The 19,417-nt window shown below is 42.9% G+C and overlaps 2 protein-coding genes and 1 long non-coding RNA gene across 4 annotated transcripts in view; 1 reads left to right on the top strand and 2 right to left on the bottom strand.

Annotated features, from left to right (window-relative positions):
- Positions 1-28: 28 nt before the first annotated feature.
- Positions 29-5,208, bottom strand: LOC114800415 (probable peptidyl-tRNA hydrolase 2). The gene is made up of 7 exons (XM_028997755.1): positions 4,942-5,208; positions 4,390-4,507; positions 4,084-4,155; positions 3,894-3,968; positions 2,544-2,641; positions 2,147-2,261; positions 29-1,529 (listed from the first exon to the last, which is right to left on the bottom strand). The coding sequence occupies exons 2-7, from the start codon at positions 4,495-4,497 to the stop codon at positions 1,443-1,445; spliced, it is 555 nt and encodes a 184-aa protein (XP_028853588.1). The 5' UTR covers positions 4,498-4,507; positions 4,942-5,208; the 3' UTR covers positions 29-1,442.
- Positions 5,209-5,233: 25 nt separating this feature from the next.
- LOC114800414 (uncharacterized) lies at positions 5,234-8,359 on the top strand. Its single transcript, XR_003751387.1, has 2 exons — positions 5,234-5,352; positions 6,740-8,359. It is a non-coding gene; the product is annotated as an uncharacterized LOC114800414 (long non-coding RNA).
- plxnb1b (plexin b1b) overlaps positions 5,381-19,417 on the bottom strand; it is a 65,683-nt gene continuing 51,646 nt past the window's right edge. For both annotated transcript variants that reach the window (XM_028997753.1, XM_028997754.1), the window contains 25 exons: positions 19,014-19,107; positions 18,008-18,174; positions 17,757-17,908; positions 16,463-16,568; positions 16,157-16,293; positions 15,758-15,934; positions 15,380-15,620; positions 14,994-15,236; positions 14,169-14,345; positions 13,882-14,030; positions 13,448-13,548; positions 12,966-13,183; positions 12,375-12,553; positions 12,165-12,231; positions 11,784-11,930; positions 11,432-11,597; positions 11,118-11,221; positions 10,869-10,953; positions 10,580-10,746; positions 9,803-9,963; positions 9,543-9,690; positions 8,400-8,464; positions 8,095-8,170; positions 7,926-8,000; positions 5,381-7,342 (listed from right to left, as the gene is read on the bottom strand). In XM_028997753.1, the coding sequence (XP_028853586.1) occupies positions 7,238-7,342; positions 7,926-8,000; positions 8,095-8,170; positions 8,400-8,464; positions 9,543-9,690; positions 9,803-9,963; positions 10,580-10,746; positions 10,869-10,953; positions 11,118-11,221; positions 11,432-11,597; positions 11,784-11,930; positions 12,165-12,231; positions 12,375-12,553; positions 12,966-13,183; positions 13,448-13,548; positions 13,882-14,030; positions 14,169-14,345; positions 14,994-15,236; positions 15,380-15,620; positions 15,758-15,934; positions 16,157-16,293; positions 16,463-16,568; positions 17,757-17,908; positions 18,008-18,174; positions 19,014-19,107 (3,507 nt within the window). In that variant the 3' untranslated portion in view covers positions 5,381-7,237. The remainder of the gene's footprint in view (positions 7,343-7,925; positions 8,001-8,094; positions 8,171-8,399; positions 8,465-9,542; positions 9,691-9,802; positions 9,964-10,579; positions 10,747-10,868; positions 10,954-11,117; positions 11,222-11,431; positions 11,598-11,783; positions 11,931-12,164; positions 12,232-12,374; positions 12,554-12,965; positions 13,184-13,447; positions 13,549-13,881; positions 14,031-14,168; positions 14,346-14,993; positions 15,237-15,379; positions 15,621-15,757; positions 15,935-16,156; positions 16,294-16,462; positions 16,569-17,756; positions 17,909-18,007; positions 18,175-19,013; positions 19,108-19,417) is intronic.

Genomic DNA, 19,417 nt, shown 5'->3' with positions numbered 1-19,417 from the left:
GGTGAAAACACGGACACCGGGACCGCCACACCAGTGGAGCTGAAGTTTATTTGGGGCTGAAGGACAGATGCACGGGCCAGGGTGCGGGGCGTTTTATTTCCAGGAAGGAACGTTCATTCGGAACCGGCCACCTATCGGCCACCCTCAACAAGTACAAAACAAGAGTCCGAATCTGAAAACACATTTCATTAGTTTTAACAAAGAACACGCTACAGGTCTCTTACTCCCTAAAATGAATCACAAGCCCTATATATACACACACACATATATATTATAATTAAGAATTGCCAAAAGGAATAATAAACGCAACACTCCATTACTGAATAATAGGTCAAATACAAGACTGGACCGTGACTCAGATTTCCTTCGCGAGCATTCGCTGATGTATTCCCGTCTTAATTTGATTACATACAATAAAAGCTTTTGTCCACTTATCTTAATTGCGGAAGTGTAGGAACATGACAGTCTTTTTGTAAACGTACTTATCGGCCTTGCACACACACACACACACACTGGATAATAGTGTTTGGTTCTGGAATTAAACTGGATACAGTGCTTACACACATATATGCACGCTGAAATGAAGGCTACAGCAAACAGCAAGCAAATCTGTAAACAAAAGGACACATTAAAAGCCTTTTTTCGGCCAGTAATAATAAAATAAGCAACCTCAACGTTTTTTGTTTTAACAGATTCCCACAATATGCATTTTAGGGAGGGAAAAAAATAAAAAAATTCAGCCAGTTGATATTTTCTTAAACATTCTCTAGGAGGATCCATGTCACTAGATTACGTACACAGGTACATAAATATATATACACACATACGTCGATTTATACGTCAATGTAGCAGTAAAGGTTACCCCTCCACTGATACATGGTACACTTTACAGAAAACTTAAAATGGAAATTCTACACCGGTCGCTTGTACCAGCTTGGTTTAAAAAGCAATAAACGTCATAGTCTCTAATAACTAGCAGAGCGGCTTCTGTGCTGCCCACATACAATATAATGGTTGTCATGGCTATCACTCAATACATTTATCCAGTCGCTCATTCCATACACTTCCGTCAGGCAAGGACAACCATCCTCTGCAGTTAAATGACCTAACACAAGCAGTGTTACAAACATGTTAACATGCTGTTACTACAAGCTGAAGCTAACCCACGTTAGCCAACAACCCAGACACCTTTGCATATGGATGTTATTTCACCGTTTGTCTTGGACAGTGAGCTGAATACATTTATTTATTTGAGTGAACATGAATGTGTGTGCATGTTAGGTCAGATGGTTTCCTCTGTTTCTTTCATTCCATTTTTTTTTTTTGGTAAAGAATGTTATGTTGTGTAACACTTGCATGGAAAGACTTTTTCTTTAAAGAGGGTACAGTGCCCCCTGGTGGAGACTGTGTTATGGCGACGCTTTGTGCCAGTCAGTCAGCGGTTACAGCAGCTTCAGACTTCCAGTGACATTATTCACAATCTCTTCTTCTCCCATAATGGCCAAGACCGTTCGGGAGCCAGATTCGACCTGGAACAAGGCATGGCAATCAATATATACATGGCAATCAATATTCACTTAATCTTCCATTACCCACATACAGTTCTTTTACCCAAGAGACAAAATAATGAAGACAGGCACAGTGGTTGCATCATCACCAGTAAAAATACTATGGGTGTTGAAACTAATCTCATCATAAACTATTAGATTGTAACAATGTTACTTGGTAATTTTCTGTCAGTAGTTAAAAAGTAGAGTCTGTGAGAGTGAAGTGATTGTAAAACACTTCAGCACAGCGGTGACAACGAAATGTGTCCTCTGCATTTAACCATCACCCTTGGTGAGCAGTGGGCAGCCATGACAGGCGCCTGGGGAGCAGTGTGTGGGGATGGTGCTTTGCTCAGTGGCACCTTGGTGGATCGGGATTCGAACCGGCAACCTTCTGATGATGGGGCCACTTCCTTAACAGCTAGGCCACCAATGCACAGTTTCAACTGTGCAATGTTTATTATGTGAAACATTTATTACTAATGATATCGCTATGTACTCATGTATTGTACACAACACAAATCAAATAACGATTGATTGATATTCTGCAATAACACGTTAAACACAAACTATACATTGCTGCTCCGTGTTCTTGTTACCTGAGTCAATCCTGCATCTTGTACCAGATACGTAGGCAAACTCAGGCTCATGGCCAAAGCCTGAAGCTCCAATAGATGAGCCACATTAGACCCTTGCAACACCACCTTCTTTGCTCTGAAAAACCAATGAATGGTTCAATTTCACTGCCCACACAATAGCCACTGCAAAAGCTCACATGCATCGCACAGTAATATGCCATACATACTCATTTTATTAATCATGATGCAACAATCTACTACTGAAAATTCTAAAATAGACTCCATGATTGAGTCTCAGAACAAGACAAGCGTGTTTCCAATTTAACCTCTGGTTAGTCATTTGTTAAGTGAAAGGTTCTTCAGTGTATGCTTGACCTTATGGGTTAAAAAAAAAAAAGAGCAATTAGAAGTGTCCCACCCTGCATGGTCCCACTTCCAGGCCATCTCCCTCCAACTATTCTTCTCCTGCATCGCTTGGTATAACCCCACTGCAGCATGGCCAACCTGGGCTGCAACCTTCATGCACAGAACCACAGCAACATGTTTGTGAAATTAATATTACTATTATGAAAACACAATCGTGTGTCAATCAAAAGAGACCATCTATTAGACAAACAAAATGACCTGGGGTCTCATTTATAATGGACAAAAAGATGCGAACGCCTGTTCCCGCGCATACGTTGTGATTTATAGAAAAAAACCATGCGACCGCAAAATATGAGCGGCAATAGTACATATATAATAATTCCTTATGCATGTGAGCAATACACTGTACCTTTAATTTGACCTTTTAAGCCACATTTTTATAATAGTGAATATATAAGTAAAAATCTATATTTCAAATGAAACCGCAGCTGTCAAAATGTACATGGATAAGTTGTGGCCGCGATTCTCACGAAGATTTGGACATGGTGAGAAACAATCTGATGGCTGAAAAAACATGAATGCCGCGATGACACTCGTGCGCATCGTAAACTAATGGGTGCACTGGCATTGTTAGAAGATTATGCCAATGGCAGAATTAGACAAGAACGGGTGTCTATGGGCCATAAACATTTTTTTGGCTGATGATGACGCCTGGCTCTAAGACTATTTTGACGACTGTCATTATAGTGATCTTTCAGAAAATGTCTGTGTCTGCCTGTTTCTCAGACGCCCACCCTACACACACCCGTTTCCCCCCCAGCATTGAAGCCATCCGGGTTTCCAGAGGAGTCAGGTCCGATGTGTCCTCACCGCCTCTGCTAGCAGACACGCTTTTTCCATGCGCTGCTATTTATTTATTTTTTGATCACTTTTAAATCTGACTTTTTTTTTTTTTTCGGGCGCTGCCCCGTTTTCTGCACTCACTTCATTCGTTTCCTGACGCCATTGATTGCCCTTCTTTTTGGTTGTCGGCTTTCCACTTCACCCACAAGCACAAAAGTATGAGAGAAAATGTCTCTCTTACTTTTCCCCTCAGAATACAGTAAATGTGAACAACCCCACACAGAGCATGATAGTTTCAGAAATCTGATATTTTGTTTGTCTTTTGATCGCACTTACACTTTTAGCAAAGTTTTATAAAGGAGACCCCAGATGCCTCATTGTGAAGCTTACTTCTCATTATTTAACATCAATGTTGTTTCTTATATAAAACAGTCTTGCCCTACTGCACTAAGTGAACTGAAACAGTTTCTTAAAAATAAACTGCACCGCCTCACCAGAAGCAGGTCAAGAATTTCAAATCACTGAAACACTAACATTTCCAGAGTACAGCTGCCCATACCTTTCCAACACCCATAGACAAATCCATGTTTACCACAAACACCATCTTGAACATCAAATCCTCATCACCTTCCTCCTGAAGACAGGGAACAGGGGGAGGAGGGAAGAGAAGGCGGGAGAACATTGAAATGTGCTTCATACAAGCACGCAGGAAACACCGTACCATTGTGTACCTGCATCGGCTATGTCACCTCATTCTCCAGCTTGTTGAAGTAGTACATGGCTGCCTCTTCCGCCGACACATTTCTGGTGTGAAGCAACGCCTGTAAACATGAAGGAAGTCTTCGTTTGTTGATGTCAGAAAAAAGATGCAAACCATTTTTATATGATATCCAGCAAAACTTTGAATATAAAAAAAAAAGACATGTATCTTAAATTCATGAATTTGACACCAATCAAATGCTTTTGATTACTTATTATAATGGCTTAACCAGTAAAATACTCAAGTAAATACTCTAGTCAAATACGATCCTCTGCTTAATGATGCGTCCAGTCACCTGCTTGGCCGCCTCCTCGGGGATGTCCAGCTCCCGCAGCTGCTGAAGAAACACGGGGTTCACTTCCTGGGACCCGGAGTCTGTGGAGGACTGCTCTGACTGTTCCATGGCGCGAATGCTGCGGGTTGTAGGAATACATGTATATATATTCTACCCGCTTAGCTGCATGCGATCTGTGGCCGAGGAGGCTCACACATGGGAGGATTAACCAGACTGGCCGTAAGCCTTCAGTACAAAAGAGGCTCACACACACACATCTAGTGTAACACAGCAATGAACAGAACAATCGGCTGGTGGTGTTTTTTTTTTTTTTGGCTTATTATATCATACGAGGCCATATCGAAATCGCTTCGTACTGCTCTTCGTTAACGAAGCTCGCGGTAAGACTGCGAGGAAAAGCCCACGTAGCCCGATTAGCAAAAAGCTAACGGCAATAACGACGGCGTCCACTTTCACGCCCCTCGGAACACATTACTAATCCCACACACGCACGGAACAGAAACCTCCCGCGTTTTCGGAACTGGTGGAATTTGTCGAGCCGATCCTACTTACATGTGCTGCGTCGGCGAGCTAATCGGCTAGTGCTGCTAGCAGCGTCCCGCCCGTGCGCGGCCGGGTTTTATCTGGTCCCCGTCGGTTTTCCGGTCGCTGTAATAAGTTCGCAGGCGCCCAGGCGAGATGTCATTTGTGGGAACGAAGGCTCGATGGACGCCAAGCGCACTCTCCGGCCAGCTAGCAACAAAAAAAAGCCCCGCTCCGCTCCGAGAACGATACCCGCCCGTGTGCTGACGGTTGACGACGTCACATCCGCGTGTCACCGCGAACTCGGTCCGGGCGAAGACAAACCTGGTCAAATATGTGCAAGTTAAAGTCTGTTGGGTGAAAGTACAGCAGGGATCTTTTTGTGCAGTTTTCCCCCCCATGGAACAAGGAACAGACTGTAACACGCCAAACAAGTAATTCGTAAGTAAGACACACTCACACGAAGCACTCAGATAATTGTAGAGAATATTTTATTACAGCAACGTGTCAATTTAATTTTATTAAACAGGTGAAAGATCTAACAGTCGAGATGTGTTAAGCCAGTATGTACAAGTATATTAACAAAGAAACTCTTTTAATAAAAACACTGCTCCTCTACAATGACAAATTTGTACAACCTAACAGCGACACGTCTTCCCTCGACTGATCCGTCGATCACATTGACCATCACCCACTTAGAATGGAGTACTTAATTAAAAATGGCCTAGTTAATTCCATTTTCGAGGCGCCTGTTTCACAGCCGGCCGCACCTCGCATGGCGTCCGGACGAGCGCCTATGAAAGCTACGTAGCTGCAGTGATGGCTGGAGCTCGGCGCGGTGCGACAGGGATGCGTCAACGTTCTTCTCTCTGCTGCCACCCAGTGCTCTTCAAAAGAGCCAAAGCAAACCAGCCCGCGACGGTTTAGTCCAACATAATCAGACAACACAGCCAGTACCTTAGAACGCACCTAAAATAATTAGTACTACATTATAATCATTCTCCAGATCTCCACAGTTTGATCAATGGTGTTTAAAAGAGAAATAAATAAAAAAATAAGCAAAAACGAAGGCCGTGCAATGTGAATGTTTGAAATATGCATGGACCTCTGTACCGTTCTTACATTGAAACCATTATTTTACTTCCCTTCTATTTGACTTAATTTTTTTACATGCACTCTGGTCATTCGGTTCGCAGAGCTACAGCAAAAGGACTGAAACATTCTCGGAAAGAAAGTCTGTGGGAAACGGAAACTTCCATCGTTGTGTGCACTGGACGGATATGTGCTGGTGTGAATATGCCGTGGATGTAAATAACTAAAACATAAATAAATAATTAAAAACATTCAGGGATAATATTGCAGGGTAAATCTTTATCGTTCAGTGATTTAGGACAAAAGGCAGCGGGAAGAACACTATACACAACTAATGCCCAACAGATTTTCCTCCTTTCTACATATATAAAAATACATTACTATCAGTCGTATGTAAACTGAAACCACACACCAGACACACACTCACATCCACACACACACACACACACACACACACAGATTCAAAAACATCAGCGGGGGAGAGGTAGAGAAAGACAGAAAATAAGCTAGCTGCTTAATGACACCACGTCCAGTCTGAAGTGTATGTTAAGCACACAGCTAGCCCATCACTCCCAGTAAAATAAACGCGTGAGGGCGTGGGAGCTCTGGCTCCTCTAACGGCCACTGTGATCTACAGCGTCTCCCTCTGATATCCAGGTGTCCTCCATAAAACCAGGTGTCCTCCATAAAACCAGCGGCATAAACCCGCTTTACTTCCTCCTCATTCGTCACACAGGGCAGGAGTACCACAGGAAGACAAGGGAGTCCAGCTGGAGCAGAGATGGATCAAACGCAATGAGAAACGGGGGTCCGGAGGGAGAGGAAGCTGGGCTGCCTCAGTTCCCTACCACAGCAGAAGGTGGCTTCATAGTTCTTGTACCACCACACGCAATCAACAAGAAGCAAAAAAAAAATGACGAACGCTGCCATTTTGTGTCCTCCTGATATCACAGTGATTATGTGTCCCCCTCCACTTGACATTCATTCGGTCCCTCCTCAGAATTAAAGGCCTCTGTGATTCTCCAAATCACGCCATAAATATCATAAAAAAAACAGACTGTATGTAGTAAACACCCCAGCAGGGAGGAGGTGCATATCTCTGCCCTTCTAATGCCACCAGCTCACATCCTTCTCCCAGCATCCCTTGTTTCTCGATTGATGTGGTCTGGTGAGCATCCTGGTCCGAGGTTTCTTCTTTCTTTCTCTTCTCTCATGTGCATGTCTTCTAGGGCCATCACAAGTCTGTCACTTTGTTCTCAACAGCAGCAGCAATCTGCTGCAGTCTGTAGCCCAGCTGCATCTTCTGAGCTGTGGTGTCCTCTTCCAGGGCGGTGATGATCTGCGGAGACACACAATGGGAACCACCAGTTAGTGATAAGAAACTGATTATTATTTCATCACTCACTGGCATCATCACTTCACACAGTAAATCATTCCAGATGATCATTCCTTTTAATACATATTACAGTTTAATCCACCTCCCCCCAAGCTAAAGTACAACTTAGAACGCTTCACACCTTAATTTTCCTCTTCGTTCAGTTCTCTTTCACACATGGAAACTCCAAGTGAAACAAAATGTCTCGCTTCAAGTAACGCAAGAACAACATTAATTTGTTGAGTGAGCCTGCAGGGTTGGTGATTTGTCAAGAAAACAGGTGTAGAGGTGGAAAAGTCCAAAATGCTGTATAGTACATACAGGAGGCAGATCTGCTGTTGTGGACTGTTTGTGTGAATTGGAGGGACATGATGGAAGTAATTTGATTCGAATCAAGACCACCTCTTTCTGTGCAGTTGTTTTGGTGAAAGTGATTGTCACTGCCGCACAGCACACGGTGCACTTTGCATTTAACCATCCCCCTTGGTGAGCAGTGAGCAGCCATGACAGGTGTGTGGGGACAGTGCTCAGTGGCACTTGGACTCACCTGGTCGTAGTACTTATTGATGTATTTGTAAAGCTCATGAAGAGCCACTAAGTAATTCAACTCTCCTGAATAATTCTGTAGAAAGAAAAATAACAGCAGCGTGAGCTCCGTATTAAATTGTACAGGATGAAAACTTGTGAGGTAAAAGCGTATAATGTAATGAGATTACCCTAGACAGCTCAGCCAAGGCAGAATTCATCTCCTGGTCACTGGCAGAGATGGTTTGTCTGATATCAGAATAGTACCTGAGAAAACAGAGCATTTTAGTGTAGGTTGCGTTTTATGACGTGAGGTCAAACTGACACATGTGAAGGTCACGAGTTCAATTCTCAGTTAAGCAGTTCTAACAACACATGTATCAAGGACATGCCCAGCTGAAAAAATCCACATTATTTTATCAAAGAACTCTTTCAAAGAAAAAAAAAAAAAAAAAAGCAAAGAACCGCAAGATCAAAAGTAAGGGGTCATTCTCACCTCTCTACCATCTGCTTGTAGCGTGGGATATCTCTGGCATACAACAGCTTGTTGATGGGTGAGTCCTGTTGAACAAAGCATTAGAAAAAGAAAAATGAGAGGGTGAGAGGCAGCATAAATTCCTCTCCACAGCTTCCTGCTGAATACCAAAACCCCTCACAACCCCACCCAGGAGGCCTTCGTGCCTTTGATCACATTAGTGCGAGGCAAACTAAAGCCTGCTAATTGGAACACCCCATCATTATCCCACCCCCATATTTCCATCTGTTCATCCTCCCTTAATTCCCTCCTCTCCGATCAGCTCTTATCGCTTAGAAGTGGCAAAAGTACACGCATTGTTCAATAAAGTAGAAGTACTGATACTTGTGTATTGATTGTCCTGATGGGCAAAGCTTGTGTCTTAAATAAATGAATGAGCTGGATCTCAGCTGTGGTCAGATGAGGCCAAAATCTGTCTCTTTAGCATCAACTCAACTTGCCGAGGAGGAATGTTGCCTTTGACTGGAAGAACACCGTCACCACCGCCAAACATGGAGGTAGGAACATAACGCTTTTTTGTTTTTCTGGCAAGGGACAACTGTATCACATCACAGGGAGGATGGATGGGGCCAGGGCTTTGAAAACGGGTTCTTCTCAATAAGAAGTATATTAAGGTCTTGGAGTGTTCTAGTCAGTCTCCAGACCATCATTTTTTAAAAATGCATTATTTTGGATGTTTTTGTTATTGTTCTGTCTCTCACTGTTTAAATAAACCTACCATTGAAATTAAAGACTGAAGTTCTTTGTTAGTGGGCAAACTTACAAAAATCAGCAGAAGATCAAATAATAAAATAATGTACATAGAGCACAAAGCATCAGATAAAAAAGTGGGCACGATGAAAAGAAGCTCTGTTTTCTACTGCCTCCATTACACATGGAGACACACATCACACTAAAACAGTGTCTTGTGTTTTTCTGTGTTTCATAGCCCCATCAAATAGGCCAAAATTGGTCTTGGTGCTTGGGTTACATGCAATGATAGGCAGGGCACAAATAAAATAAGATGACAGAAAAATTCTAAAAAAAATTACTACTTACAATACAGTAACAAAGTACTTGTATTTTGTTACTTGTATTTTGTTACTTCCCATCTGCAGTACTCACCCGGCCCAGTTTGTGCTCAGCAATGGTACAGGAGTCCATGAAGGTCTGTGCAATAACTGACAGCACAGCATCCACATTATCAGAGACCTGGACGTCGAAGATGAACTGCGGGTTCTTCACAATGTTGATCCAGAACCGTAGTGGTAAACTAGAGAACACACAAAAAAAATAAAAAAATAAATATATATATATATATTCCCCCCCTTTTTTCCCCCTCCAAAGTGCCCGTTGGGCACTTTAAACAGTGAACACCTAAGCACCTGTTCGTTTTCCAGATGTGGATGGTCTCAGAATCTGAAATGCCATGATGTACTGCCTGGTCATCCAAAAGGTCAAAGAAGTATTTTACAGCGAGCGGGACCGGCCGACTGGCGCTAAGAATCACTTGGAACAGGTCATCCACAAACTTCTGTAACGTCCCCTAAAATAAAACACAATATATAACACTCAAAAGCCGATAGAAAAGAGGAACATCACCAGAACGGGAGAAAAGTGAAGCCAAGGTAGCATACTAAAGGCAGCAGAAACGATCATGGAAATGATGGTGGCAGCATATATGCCTAAAGTTGACATATAAACCTGGTACTAACAACATTTGAGGTGTGAGGTAATATACACACACACACACACGCACACACCAAACGTTTGGACACACCTTCTCATTCAATGTGATTTCTTTATTTTAATGACTATTTACATAGTCATTCACTGAAGGCATCAAAACTATGAATGAACACATGTGGAGTTATGTACTTAACAAAAAGTGGAGACCTGACCTCCACAGTCACCGGACCTGAACCCAGTCGAGATGGTTTGGGGTGAGCTGGACCGCAGAGTGAAGGCAAAGGGGCCAACAAGTGCTAAACACCTCAAACACATTGTATGAGAAGGTGTGTCCAAACTTTTGGCCTGTACTGTACATACATACATACTTACCCACACCCACACATGACTTATTAGTTTATGTTTGAGCTCGGATTGAACAGAAAGAAGATTTAAATGGCTTCGGTTCAGTGTTTGTGTTTGTGTTGTGCTACCTTCATGGACAGCAGGCGTGTGAGGTAAATCTCTGGGATGGCCTTGGCCCTTTCTCTTTCTCTCAGGCTCCCTCGCCGGTGTTTGGGGAGCTCTGGCTCCTCACTAGCCTTTACCAGGTGCCACAGCCGCACCCCTCCCTCATCAGCGTCCTCCAACATTGGTGTTTCTGCAGAGGAAGAATCTTTTAATGACTATCACACACAGATCCATTCACTAAATAGAGGATTACATGATAACAAGAGTAGGGTTCACAGAATGGGTTGCCCACTAAACAATTCTGAAACTCACTCTCTCCAGCCACATAGTCATGGTTGTCATGGTGAATGTGTTTACTGTGCCGTGGTACGAGAGCCACTGTGGCTCCGTCTGGGACCTTAAGAAAAGAAAAAAAAATTAACTGCCCATCAAAATTTGTTGCAGCTTAATAATATAAGTATTATAAACAAATTAAATAGGATATAAATTGATGAACAATTATAGTAAAACATGAGATAGTAAATCAGAGTAAAACAGACACATCTTGTTATTGCTCTGTACCTTATAATGCTGTAGTGTGTTAAGACGTTTCCAGTTTCCTTGCACCACCGAAGTCAGGTCCTCGTCAGACAGGATCAGATGACCTGCCACACCTGAGCGCCATTCTGAGAACATGGATGTTCACAAATTATCATGCGGAACATGACTTTCTGTGAACAACGCCTTCAGGAATAGACTAAATATATTTATTTTTCTAAAAAATCATAAATAATTGCAATAATTTTGTGACCATTTAAGGAAATGAAATCTGTTATAATTTGCTTTAAAAAGGATGAGTGTTTAACAGACAAGGTAAAGGCTGGAGCCTCACTCACCCAGGTCCAGAGAGTCGGCATGTGGCCGATGAGAGAAGGAAGTTCCCTTGTAGACCTGGTCCAGAATTTTCTCCTTAACTTGGGTGATCGTGTCACAGTCCAAGACTTTAGAGGGCAGAGGCTGGGTCTCATTCATACCCACACCTTGCATCAGCACATTCAGAGTCTGTAGCAGAGACACAAGCATAGAACAACATCAGAGTTTAATGAACACCCAAAATATGCCATCCCATGAACACAGGTGGATATAAAATATATTCATTAATGGCCTGATGCTCTATACATTGAAGCCTTATTAAGCATTATTATACAGTTAGCAGACACATTCATCAACAGGCGGTCTCACTCTCACCAGTGTGCGGTACTCCAGATCTTCTCTCAGCAGCCGGTTGTCATTGAGGGTGTATTTAGCCTTTCCAGTAACAGCGTCCACAGGTCCCTTATCCACCTGGTGTTTTATGGCCCTGAATAGCATGTAGAGAGACTCCCCAGCGGAGTCCTAAAACGAGGAGAGGCAAAGTGGTTTGACACAGGCGCTGTTTAAGCAGCTAGAAGTGCAGTTCTAGCACGACTGGGATCAGAGGTTCAATTCCCAGCTGTGCTCATCTCACCAGTAAACTCACTAATGCTAGCAAACCAACTTATCATCTAATTATTTATTATAAACATCATTCATGGACATGTAGGCTGTAATCAATGTTTTTAATTGTTAGGATTTGTTGCGCAGTCTCACCCTGAGGAAGGCATAGAGGCAGATGGACATCCAATTTGTCAGCAGTTTCTCCACCACTGTCTCTGTCCTGCCAGAGTTACATAAAAACAGGCTGTAATATAGACTGAAGGACATTGGGAGATAAGCAGCTTTCATATGGGACCATTTCAGCAGGAGTCAGTTCAAACCAAAATCCCTTCCATGACACACTCATTCTTATTACGCCCTCACCTCCTCAGCATTAGTTTGGGGTTCTTGGCGACATACTGCTCCACCAGGTCATTGAGTAGCGTTTTCAGGATGTCTGTAAAGTACTCCAGCTTTCCGTGAAGCGACACAGTCAGCAGGGAGGCCACATACGCCCGGTCACGGGGGGAGAAAGTGCGCTGGCTCTCCAAAGTGTGGATGAACTGGGGGTGAGCAGAAGTGAGATCACTATAAGGTGCACACTGCTCTGAAGTAAAAGAATGAGGTAAAGAAGGGAGACAAACACACAACTCCCAATTCCATCAGCCCGGCAAATTGTACTATATTTCTCAGTGGCAGGTGTGGCCTAGCGGTTAAGGAAGCGGCCCTGTAATTAGAAGGTTGCCGGTTCAAATACCGATCCACCAAGGTGCCACTGAGGTGCCACTGAGCAAAGCACACTTCTCCCTAGCTGCCCGCTGCTCACCAAGGGTGATGGGTTAAAAGCAGAGGACACATTTTGTTTAGTCACCGTGTGCTGTGCTGTGTATCACAACGACAATCCTTTCACTTTCACTGTCAAACAGCATTGCACATCCAGTGAATGATTGAAAACTATGAGGTTGTGCTGGGTACCTTGGTGAGGAAAAGTTTGCTGTTAAGCAGGTTGGACAGCTGCACCAGGCCTTGCTCTACTGTTGCCCTGCGACAGTCCTGCACATCCAAATCCCTTCGCAGGGGAGACTCCCGGTGTCCCGGGAAAAAGATCCGCTCTGCATACATTCTGTAGTCCAGGAATGGAATTCCAGATCCCACCAGATCACTGGACATGTCCATCATTTCTGTCATGAGGTCTGTGGAGAGGCAGCCAAGATAACACTCAGAATAAAATACAAGCCTTCTATGTTGAAAGTTCAAGACAGTGGCATCCTGCTAAAATTACTCATTACTTTCCAAATAAACTGAAAACCACACCAGTTTTATCCAGAGATTAACGAGCGAGATCATTTTATTCAGACACCAAATAAAACCAATCCTCCATGGTAAAAAAAAACAACACAAACATGGTCAAGAAAGTAGCTCTGAGGTTTATTTGTCCTGTTTCACCTCTCTCTTACCAGTGAACTCCTTCTTGCAGCGGTCACGAACGCTTGTCTCCAGATTCTCCAGCTGGATCTGCACTTTTTTATAGTCCCTCAGAGCCTGTTTACTCTTCCTCCTGCCACACACAGCGAGAGGAACAAGAGGAAGAAAGTGAATGCTAGAAAAAAAAAAGAGGATGAAAAAGGGAACCAATGATCTCTATCTAAGTTGGCCACTGTTGTGCACAACTAGAACCAGATGTTTCTCGAGCTTGCCATTTTAATAAACGCTAATTCGCATCAGAAAGAGCAACACCACACAACCCAGATTCTGAGTTTTAGAAACAGAGCTTCTAATGCGGTTAGGATGGCAGTCACAGGAATTACACACTACATCTTATACTGTGAAACTGAGTGTCATATTTAAGTGAAGTAATTTGAACTCAAGGCACTTTCGGTGCATGACCTACCTGTATATGAGCACTATAATGAGAACAATAAGAGCAACAATGGAAGCCCCCACACCCACTCCTATCTGTGCCTCCAGGGGGAAGGTAGACTGGCTCAGGGTGTCGTACTGAACACGACCTAGGGAGAAATTCAGGTTCCCCATCTGTACCTGGGACATGACAGTAGACACTTTGGTCATTTACAGTGATTTCTTGATGTTTATATTCAAACAGAACAGTCACGCACTTAAACAGAATAATTATAGTCAAATTAAAAATGTGTGACTAGGAAAAGGCAAAAGACTCACTGTGAATTCTGGGAGTGTGTCAGCCCCCTCTCTTTTCTTGCCGGGTCCTGGTGAGGGCTGCTGTGCTGGTGGCTCACAGTATAAATGGTTCCGTGTCAAAGTTTTAACAGAGCACACGCCCTCTCCAATCATTGCAACTACTTCTTCTTTGAATATAGCCAAGTCCAAGTTCTCTCCCTGAAATCAAACAAAAATATAAGGCATGCTAGTCAAAAAACTCTTTATTAAAGCCATTAATCTGGACCCAAGCAAATCGCATAGTGTGCACAGTGTGTCAAATAATACTAGTTACTACTTAATTCTGGGTAAGACTAATAAATGTAAGACCCCGGACAATTGGTGCTAAATTCAAGCAGTACTAACATACAAATACTCAGTCCACATAAACTGAATTCTAATTTTCAAAAAAGTCAATCATGTGACCCCATGTTATTAACATTTATGGCATTTATCAGATGCCCTTATCCAGAGTGACAATCAGTAGTCACAGGGACAGTCCTCCTGCAGACACTCAGGGAAACGGACCTGTAATGAGCAGGCACTGAGCAAACCGCTGCTCCCAAAGATGATGAGTTAAATGCAGAGGACACATTTTGTTGTGTGCACCATGTGCTGTGCAGCAGTGTTTTACAATGACTTTCAATGATAGAAGAGTTTCAAATAGGTGGGTTTCACTTGGATCAAAAGCATAACAACCCCCAGACTTCCTATGAAGGCTAATGTTCCATACCAGAGCAGAGCAGAACCTAGCCTTAGAATTTTTTTTTAGTGTCAGAAGATTAAAGTGTCCCAACCATCAAAGAAAGACCTTCAAGCACCACTGACCTCCACAGAGATGACGCTGCCTGGTTTGTAGCGGAAGGGCATGCTGGGGTTGTGGTGATTTAGAGGCCGCAGGGTGGGGTTTCGCTCATAGGTGAAGGGTGTGTGGGTGATTGAGTTGAAGTTGAAGCGCAGGTTGTCCAGCAGGAACTCCACCTGTATGCGACCCCCTTGCGCGTGAGGCTCCAGTGAGGGGCTTCGACACAGTAACAGGGTGGAGGTGTTCACGTCACACCTCTCCATGTACTGAGAGAATACAGAAGAGAAAAGGACACATTAGCTGCCACTGAGGGCATTAACCCCGCTCACCCCAAAATTAAATGCAGCCTGGTAGTAGAATCAGTAGTAGTATTTGAAGTAATATTACATAAACAGGAACCAATTCTCACTTCTTTAGCAGAGCAGAGCATGGCTTCCGAGCAGTGTCGATCTGGAATGATGCGTCTGTGTCTCCCGAGTAGCCCATCTTCCATGGCAGGTGGGCTGAGTAAACCATCAGAACTCCGCCTCCTCCTCCTCTTCCTCCTCCTCCTCTGTGTAGTTGATGCAGCTGGGAAAACGGTTACCAGGATGGATGGATCCTGAACCACATCCAGGTTATGGCCAGATACGTGGATCAATCTTCCACCACTATGCAAACACAAATTAAAAATAAAACATAGCTTATCAAGCTATATATAGTAATATTCATTTAAATAGTAATCTTATATAAATAGTAATCTTATTTCATTTTAGTTGTTTTCTCTTGTAATTATAGTCACACATACGTGAGAAAGCTTTTGGAGGGTGCAGCATGAGTGATGTTGGGATTTGGGGTAAAACGGTACATCTTCCCGTGGAGATGACGAGCAACGTTGCTATAGCGAACTGTGACTTTGTGGTCCCCTGTGCTGTTTGTACTGTTGGTCACGCACATGATTGCACCATCCTGTATACCTGACACACTGCTCAAAAGAGAAAAAGAGCTCTGTAACCAAAAAGACCTACAATTGTAGATAAAATTATAAATCAGTCTGATTTTACATACAGCATATTACCCATTTATTACAGAATTTTATAAATCATGTTATTATTAGGATTTGTGTCTGTTACTAATTTTGACATTTAATGTACTCCTCAACATTCAACAGTGTATGACTGAAGTCTATTTGAAGAAATATACTCACATGGTGCAGGGCACGGTGCCCACCAGCACACTGATCTCACTGGGCCGCCCGGTCAGCAGATTCCTTCCTGAGATGGTCAGGGACGTACCCCCCGCCTTCGGTCCTCTCCGTGGAGTCACTTCAGTCACCACAGGGTTCTGGAAGAGGTAAAGAAAATATTAGTCTTTCCATCTGGTAACTATTACCTCTGTGCTCATTCCCACACTCAAACAGATCCCAGTAGTTATTTTATAAGTAAAGGATAGTTTTCTTTCTGGATTAATTCATTCCTTGTATTGTTGACAGCGTATCACACAAACAACTCGCCTGGTAACTGAAGCGCTGGGCAGAGAGCCCATAGCCACCTCCACTCACTTCCACAGACACATGACCCGACCTCTCTTCTTTACTTGCCTCAGTCTGGCACACAATTCTGCAAGGAAAGGTGAACAAAAAAAAAAAACAAACACACACACCACTTAAACAAGCATCAGCTATTTTATTTATATATTTTACACACGCACAGACCCATGCTGCCCTGACATCATTGTGTGGCCACCAATTTTTGATTCCCCATTTGTGGGGAGTAAGGGCGCCCTAATTTTGCAAGGTGCGCCTGCTGCTTCTGGAAGCGGCAGGAGATTCTCTGACTAATTCTAATCACCAGCTTACAAAGTAAAACATGACGAAGTTCTCCTTATTCAGATTGTTAGTTCCACCTTAAATACTGCTCAGCAGACTGCAGTACATGTGTTGCGCATGTAGGGCATAGAGTTCAGTGAGGCTTACAGCCAGGAAATCGGTTTCAGAAATAACAACGTTTTAAATCTGTGTATGGTGATGATCGTTGTGCCCACTCAAAATTCTGAACTTTTAGAAATGGTATTAAGTGCTACCTGTCTGGCCCAACACAGTTCACATGATGAATGGAAAATAAAAAAAAACTATAAAAGCTCTGGGCCACTGAAAACTCACTTGTTTAGGGTAAACTAGCTTGTGTAGAAATAGTATCAACTAATATCTTTCTGGCCCAAACCATTTTTCACTGTAAAATTGGCCTAGGGACTTTGCTCATATGACTTTGCTCATTAATGATGAATAGGACAGTTCCATGTAAAAAAAAAAAAAAAAAAAAAAAAAAAAAAAAAAGTCAGTATTTAAGGTGGATAAAGCAGCTGTGAATAATGAACTAACTTTGTGTGCTTTAGCGTCTAGTGTACTCAGCATCTTTATGTATGGGGCAGTAGTAGCCTAGCGGTTAAGGAAGCGGCCCCATAATCAGAAGGTTGCCGGTTTGAATAACAGTCTGCCAAGTTGCCACTGAGCATAGCACCTTCCCCACACACTGCTCCCCGGGCGCCTGGAACCCTTGCTCATCAAGGGTGATGGTTAAAAGCAGGACACATTTTGTTGTTGTGTAACTGTGCACTGTGCTGTGTATCACAATGACAAATCACTTCACTTTCATATTCTTTCATATATTTCATAAATTCTATCACACCCAAATATGTGGGATGTGTTATTTAAGGAGCCTGAACAGTTTTAAGGTTTCAAAAGGAATAAACCATGTGAACAGAAAGGCTATAAGTACAGTTGTTACGTTTCTTAGACCAGTTTTTACCTGGAGGAGATTTCATAGAGATCAGGTATGACTATACAGGGCACTCCGGCCACAGTTACAGAACCCTGAATATCCTGAGCCTTCTGACCCAGGTTGGAGCCGGAGATGGTGACTACGGTGCCTCCCTCCACCAGCCCAGACTGTGGCTCAATCTGCCAAAAATAGATGTAAACAAAAATCACTTAGCACAGTCCGAATTATCAGCACTCTAATTAAGGACTTCTGTGCACAAACACGTGTTTCTGACTCACAAAATGGATGACGGGGGCAGGGCAAGTCTCCTCAATGCGCTCCGAGCAGGACTCTGTGTAAACACAGCTGGACTGAGCGCCACCACACCACACGCAGCTGTACTTCTGATCGGCCGTGTGACATCGGCTGCAGTCCGAGCGTCCCACTGAGCAATTATACAGGGTCACTGAAACACAGGGGTACAGTGGCACACTCATTACACACTTTTACACATCCCCTTACATATTTTTAACCAAAGTTAAGATAAACAATAGTCTAATGGTAGTCATCTATTGATCATGGCTTTCTACAGATCAGGTTTAAGCCTGCGATTAAAATTAATGTGAAAGAGTGGGTCTAATCAAAACATACTGAAGTGGGTGGGATGAAAACTCCAACCATTCTACACACATTTAATGAAATACTCTGCGGTATGCAGCAATACTGAAAAACAGTAGTTACAGTCTCGGTAAATAATAGGCTGTCGACACACTACAGTTGAAGTTTACATTAATGTAAACAGTATAATTATGGAGGCGGTAACGTCACATCATGTCAGAGCCACCATTACCCTACAGAGAACTAGGCAATAACAACACTTGCTATTATTTCAAGACGTATCATTATGGGATAGCAGCACAATTGCAAATGGTGGAGAATTATCCAGGTTGGCCTCATCCAGATGCTGAATCAGGGGATGTGACTGAGAAAAAGCCATGTGGCGTCTCACTATTTTGAGTTACTGAAGGAGAAACGGAGAATTACAATATCACTACATCTACACATGCGCACAGATACACACTCTCACTCACTGGGGACAGCAAACAAAGACCATATGTCTGAGTAGCATGCAGGAAAACAGCAGGCTGCAGCTGAGAAAATATCACAGCTGTTCTGACTCTAGCATCTGGATGCTACTGTTGCCCTTATGCAACAATACAGTGTCTGGTGATCCAATGTTATGTATTTCTTTTTAGAATTCATTTTGTACAGAATTTTACTATAAAGCAAGAAGTAGTTCCTCACCGTAGAGATTGTGAGCACTGTCCAGGTGAAAGGTGCCCTTCCTCTTGACATACACCATGGCGTTATACTCCTCCATCTGCGCTGTGTATAAGTACTAGCACACAGTACACAGATGACAGCCAATCAAATTTTCTTCCAATCTAGTTTTAACCTTACAGCCTTCTGAACTTTCTTTAATCTGATATTCTCACTTTTCCTTTTTCTCTCTTTTACTCCAAAAATACTGATTCTATAAAGACCAACTTGCATGAAAAGTGTTTAAAAAAAAAAGAAAAGGAGAGGCTCTACAAGTAAAATAACATGAATTTACCATAATAACCATATGTTCACAAAATAATTACTTTCAGTCAGCACTGGCTGAATTTTCAAAGTTTAATGTGAATTTGGCTGTTTTTTTGAGCAGG

The sequence above is a fragment of the Denticeps clupeoides genome, chromosome 12 (genome assembly GCF_900700375.1).
Source record: "Denticeps clupeoides chromosome 12, fDenClu1.1, whole genome shotgun sequence".
In the NCBI taxonomy this organism is placed as follows: Eukaryota; Metazoa; Chordata; class Actinopteri; order Clupeiformes; family Denticipitidae; genus Denticeps; species Denticeps clupeoides.
Note: the sequence above shows the minus strand (reverse complement) of the source record. Positions and strands in the feature narration are given on the sequence as shown.